This window comes from Mobula hypostoma, chromosome 27, assembly GCF_963921235.1.
Source record: "Mobula hypostoma chromosome 27, sMobHyp1.1, whole genome shotgun sequence".
Taxonomy (NCBI): Eukaryota; Metazoa; Chordata; class Chondrichthyes; order Myliobatiformes; family Myliobatidae; genus Mobula; species Mobula hypostoma.
Genome location: NC_086123.1, coordinates 39,283,757 through 39,289,756, shown reverse-complemented (window position 1 = coordinate 39,289,756; position 6,000 = coordinate 39,283,757). Strand labels below are relative to the sequence as shown.

The 6,000-nt window shown below is 44.8% G+C and overlaps 1 protein-coding gene across 1 annotated transcript in view; it reads right to left on the bottom strand.

Annotated features, from left to right (window-relative positions):
• Nucleotides 1–2,262: 2,262 nt before the first annotated feature.
• The window catches only part of slc7a4 (solute carrier family 7 member 4), a 305,139-nt gene continuing 301,401 nt past the window's right edge, over nt 2,263–6,000 (bottom strand). Inside the window, exon 5 of the mRNA XM_063034328.1 lies at nt 2,263–2,791. Coding sequence (XP_062890398.1) covers nt 2,598–2,791 — 194 coding nt within the window. The 3' untranslated portion in view covers nt 2,263–2,597. The remainder of the gene's footprint in view (nt 2,792–6,000) is intronic.

Below are 6,000 nucleotides of genomic sequence, written 5' to 3'. Positions count from 1 at the left end.
GCTAGATTGCCGGGTGAGTGGCTCATTGGGAAGGAAGTGCGTTTCATTTGAGAGGACTAGAATATAAGAGCAAGGATGCAATCCTGAGGGTTTATAAGGCATTGATCAGACCACACTTGGAGTACTGTGAGCAGTTTTGGGCCCCTTATCTAAGAAAGGATGTGCTGGTATTGGAGAAGGTCCAGAGGAGGTTCATGAGAATGTTCTCAGAATGAAAGGGTTAACATATGAGGAGTGTTTGATAGCTGTGGGCCTGTACTCGCTGGTTGAGAAGAATGAAAGAGGATCTCATTGAAACTCATCAAACATTGAATAGCCTAGATAGAGTGAACATGGAGAGGGTGTTTTCTATAGTGGGGGAGTCTATGACCAGATGGCACAGCCTCAGAATAGGGAGATGTCCCCTCTACAGCACAGATGAGGACAAATTTCTTTAGTCAGATTGTAGTGAATCTGTGGAATTCATTGTCACAGACAGCTGTCACTGGGTATATTTAAAACATTGGTTGATGGGTTCCTGATTAGTAAGGGAGAAGGCAGGAAAATGGGGTTGAGAGGGAAAATAAACCAGCCATGATTGAGTGGAGGAGCCGACAGAGTAGCCACATAGCCTATGTCTTGTAGAACCAACACAGGGTGCTGTTTGGAGCTGAAGAAGAAAACAGGGGTGATAAAGAGAAGGGAAGGTGCTCCAGATGGAATGGACCATGTGCTACATTCCTTTTTAATGACAAGTTATGTTGAATGGGGCTTGGTGGGTAACAAAATCAGTCAGAGGGAACAGCATCTAACGTCAACAATGCAAGAGTGGATGGGCTGGTTTGCCAAGGCTCTGGCCGAGACAGGAATAGTTCTCAGGCCATATAATGAGCAGGCAATTTATAATTCAAAGCTGGATCATATGACAGATAGTCAAGGATTCTATCAATTATTAAAAAGTTTTTGCAGTGGCCCAAACTAGTGTGTTGATTCCTGATATCCAGTTAGTGTGGATAGGGATGTTCCCAGGTTGTTTTCTTCCCCCCGCTTTATATAATTTTCCTGCTCTGCTGTTGCGGGGGGGGGGGGGGGAGTCGGATTTGGTTTCTATCAGCAGATTCATACTTTCGGGGGGGGGGTGGTGACAAAGTGAACAAAAACCATAAGTCCTTGAGACAGGTACAATAAATGACATTTAGTGGGCACCTGGACGGGTACACGAATAGGAAAGATTTAGAGGGATATGTGCCAAACTTGGGTAAATGGGAGATAAGCATGGTGGTCAGCATGGATAAGATGGACTGAAGGGCCTGTTTCTATGCTGTATTACTCTGTGACTCCAAGTCTTGTAATTCCACAGCACCTTTGTATTCAGTTGTGTGACATCCCAGCCATTGAATTACAGCAGAGGGGGGTTGACTGTTGTTACATGAAAAATGTGGTAACCAGTCTGTTCACACTCCCTCAAGTGTTAGTGATAATGACCAGATTAATTTTGGGGAATGTGGAGCCAGGATTAAGTATCAACTGGGAGGATGAGATAAGCTCCCCTGAATGTTAAACAGTACCGCAAAAACATTAAAACCATTGAAGAGAACAGATGGACCAATATCCCAAGCAGTAGACAATTCTGGAGTAGCTGCCTTCATTTTACGCACTGAAGTGTCAGGAGTGGGATGTGAACCCTGAATCATCTGATCAGAGGCAGAGGTGATGCCCAAATCACCACGTCAAGGATTTGCCTGAAGTGCTCCCCTAGTGGTGAGCCCCTGTACTGAATTAGAAATGATCAACTGTGAGGTTTTGATCTGTCCGCCACAAAAGGCAGGATCTTCCCCCAAGTTACCTGTTTCAATTTGACTTCCCATTTCCACTCAACATGTCAGTCCATGGCCTCCTCTACTGCCACAATGAGACCACATTCAGGTCAGAGAAGCAACTCTTTATATTCCATCTGGGTAGCCCCTAACCTCATGACAGTAACACCGATTTTCTCTAACTTCCAGTAATTTCTGCCCCCTCCCAGTTTGTCTTTTTCCATTCCTCATTCCAATTCCCCTCTCATCCTTTCTCTTTTTGTCAACTGCCCATCTCTTCCTTCTGGTGCCCCTCCTCCTTTCCTTTCTCCCATGGTCCACTCTCCTATCAGATTGCTACTCTTCAACCCTCTTACCTCTTCCAATTATCTCCTTCCCCCCCCCACTCCCCCACCCATCCACCTCTTCTCCCCTATCACCTGCCAGCTTGTACTTTTCCCCCTCCCCCCACCTTCTTATTCTGGCTTTTGCCCCTTCCTTTACAGTCCTGATGAAGGGTCTTGGTCCAATCCATTGACTGTTTCTTCCTCTCCATAGATGCTGTCTGACCTGCTGAGTTCCTCCAGTGTTTTGTGCATTGTTTGCTTCAATCTGGAACTAAGTTCCAGCAGCCATGGAGAGAAATGAACATCAATGCAGCGAGTGGTGAGATCCAGAACCCCGCAATCCCAGTGACGAGTACGGGGACTCTGCCCGTCTACTTCTGGGACAGTGAGGCATAGGGTGGTGGTGGTGGCAGCTATAGAGGGGCAAGCATTGAAGGGAATTTCCCCCTCAAAGTTGACTGGCCCATGCTCACTACTATCTCCCCTCCTCTTCTTCAGTCATCACCCCCAAACCTGTGGCACCCTGTGATTCTGGTTGCACAGTCTGGACAGTCTCCACCAAGCTGCCGCTGGGGAGTACGATGTAGCGGGCGCTGACGTTCCGAGCTCTGGGCTCTCTCAGGTTCTCCTTGCTGTTCCATATCCCATAACCAAAATAGACAAGAAAACCTTTCAACAGAGAAGATGGTATTAGAAGCTCCAAAGTTATCAACAATAATTTGATCTGTATAAACAGAATGCAAGACAAGGGTTTCACTGAATCTTGATGCATTTGATAATAATAAAAAACCAACTTCATTACTAATCTAACACACACAAATGCTGGAGGAACTCAGCACGTCAGGCAGCACCTGAGGAGAGGAATAAACAGTTGACGTTTCAGGCCGAGATCCTTCATCAGCACTCTGCCCAAAATGTTGACTGTTTATTGCCTTTGATGCTCTACAACATCCCAAAGTTATCAAAGAATGATAGATTGGTGACATAACATTGAATCACACCACATTCACCTTACGGCAGCCTAGGTTTCCTCTGGGTGCTTTGTCTTCTCATATCCTAAAGGCATGTTGGTTGGTAGATTAATTGGGCCACGAGATAAGTGGTTGAGTGTAGGGAGAGCTGATGGGAAAGAGGGGAGAATAAAAGATGGCGTTTATGTAGGGTTAGAGTAATGGGTTTTGATAGCTTGGACAGTATTGAAGGGCAGAGGGCCTTGTCCCTGCTGAATGAACTTGTTAAGTAAATATAAAGATCTTAAAGATTTGCTTTATTTGTCACATGAACAGTGAAACGCAGTGTTCGCATCAAATTAAGTCAGTGGGATTGTGCTGGGCAGTCCAGTGCCAACTTAACATGCACAACATACAAACCTCACCGCATATCTTTGGAATGTGGAGTAAACTGGAGCACCTGAAGGAAACCCATGGGGCCATGGGGATTACACACAAACTCCTTACAGATGCGGTGGGAATCGAACCCCATCTCACTGTGAGGTGACTACATTAACCGTTATGCTACCGTGCAACCCTTAGGCAGTTTTGGATGAAAATAGGTGACTCCTGAGGATCTGAACTGGAAGAAGGCCAAATATGAAGAAATGAGAAAGGATCTAAAAAGCGTGGATTGGGACAGGTTGTTCCCTGGCAAGGATGTGATCGGTAAGTGGGAAGCCTTCAAAGGAGAAATTTTGAGAGTGCAGAGCTTGTATGTTCCTGTCAGGATTAAAGGCAAAGTGAATAGGAATAAGGACCCTTGGTTCTCAAGGGATATTGCAACTCTGATAAAGAAGAGAGAAATGTATGACATGTATAGGAAACAGGGAGTAAATAAGGTGCTTGAGGAGTATAAAAAGTGCAAGAAAATACAAACGTACTTGAGAAGGAAATCAGGAGGGCTAAAAGAAGACATGACGTTGCCTTGGCAGTCAAAGTGAAGGATAATCCAAAGAGCTTTTACAGGTATATTAAGAGTAAAAGGGTTGTAAGGGATAAAACTGGTCCTCTTGAAGATCAGAGTGGTCGGCTATGTGCGGAACCAAAAGAAATGGGGGAGATCTTAAATGGTTTTTTTTGCGTCTGTATTTACTAAGGAAACTGGCATGAAGTCTATGGAATTAAGGGAAACAAATCATGGAAACTGTACAGATTGAAAAGGAGGAGGTGCTTGCTATCTTGAGGCAAATTAAAATTAAAGTGGATAAACCTTGAAGGAGACTAGTGTTGAAACTGCAGGGGCCCTGGCAGATATATTTAAAATGTCGGTGTCTACGGGTGAGGTGACGGAGGATTGGAGGATAGCTCATGTTGTTCCGTTGTTTAAAAAAGGATCGAAAAGTAACCCGAGAAATTATAGGCCAGTAAATTTGACGTCGGTAGTGGGTAAGTTATTGGAGGGAGTACTAAGAGACAGAATCTACAAGCATTTGGATAGACTGGGACTTATTAGGGACAGTCAACATGGCTTTGTGCGTGGTAGGTCATGTTTGACCAATCTATTGGAGTTTTTCGAGGAGGTTACCAGGAAAGTGGATGAAGGGAAGGCAGTGGATGTTGTCTACATGGACTTCAGTAAGGCCTTTGACAAGGTCCCGCATGGGAGGTTAGTTAGGAAGATTCAGTGGCTAGGTATACATGGAGAGGTGGTAAATTGGATTAGACATTGGCTCAATGGAAGAAGCCAAAGAGTGGTAGTAGAGGATTGCTTCTCAGAGTGGAGGCCTGTGACTAGTGGTGTGCCACAGGGATCAGAGCTGGGTCCATTGTTATTTGTCATCTATATCAATGATCTGGATGATAATGTGGTAAATTGGATCAGCAAATTTGCTGATGATACAAAGATTGGAGGTGTAGTGGACAGTGAGGAAGGTTTTCAAAGCTTGCAGAGGGATTTGGACCAGCTGGAAAAATGGGATGAAAAATGGCAGATGGAGTTTAATACAGACAAGTGTGAGGTATTGCACTTTGGAAGGACAAACCAAGGTAGAACATACAGGGTTAATGGTAAGGTACTGAGGAGTGCAGTGGAACAGAGAGATCTGGGAATACAGATACAAAATTCCCCAAAAGTGTCGTCACAGGTAGATAGGGTCGTAAAGAGAGCTTTTGGTACATTGGCCTTTATTAATCAAAGTATTGAGTATAAGAGCTGGAATGTTATGATGAGGTTGTACAAGGCATCGGTGAGGCTGAATCTGGAGTATCGTGTTCAGTTTTGGTCACCAAATTCCAGGAAGGATATTAATAAGGTTGAAAGAGTGCAGAGATGGTTTACAAGGATGTTGCCGGGAGTTGAGAAACTCAGTTACAGAGAAAGGTTGAATAGGTTAGGACTTTATTCCCTGGAGCGTAGAAGAATGAGGGGAGATTTGATAGAGGTATAGCCTTTTAGGACCGAGATTAGGAAAAACTTCTTCACACAGAGAGTGGTGAATCTGTGGAATTCTCTGCCACAGGAAACAGTTGAGGCCAGTTCATTGGCTATAATTAAGAGGGAGTTAGATATGGCCCTTGTGGCTACGGGGGGTCACGGGGTATGGAGGGAAGGCTGGGGCGGGGTTCTGAGTTGGAGGATCAACCATGATCATAATAAATGGCGGTGCAGGCTCGAAGGGCCGAATGGCCTACTCCTGCACCTATTTTCTATGTGTCTATAAAATTATGATGGGTATAGCTAGAGTGAATGCAAGCAGGCTTTTTCCACTGAGGCAAGGGGAGGAAAAAACCAGAGGACATGGGTTAAGGGTGAAGGGGGAAAAGTTTAAAGAGAACATTGGGGGATTTTGGGGGGGGCTTCTTCACACAGAGAGTGGTGGGAGTGTGGAATGAGCTGCCAGATGAGGTGGTAAATGCAGGTTCTTCTTTAACATTTAAGAATAAATT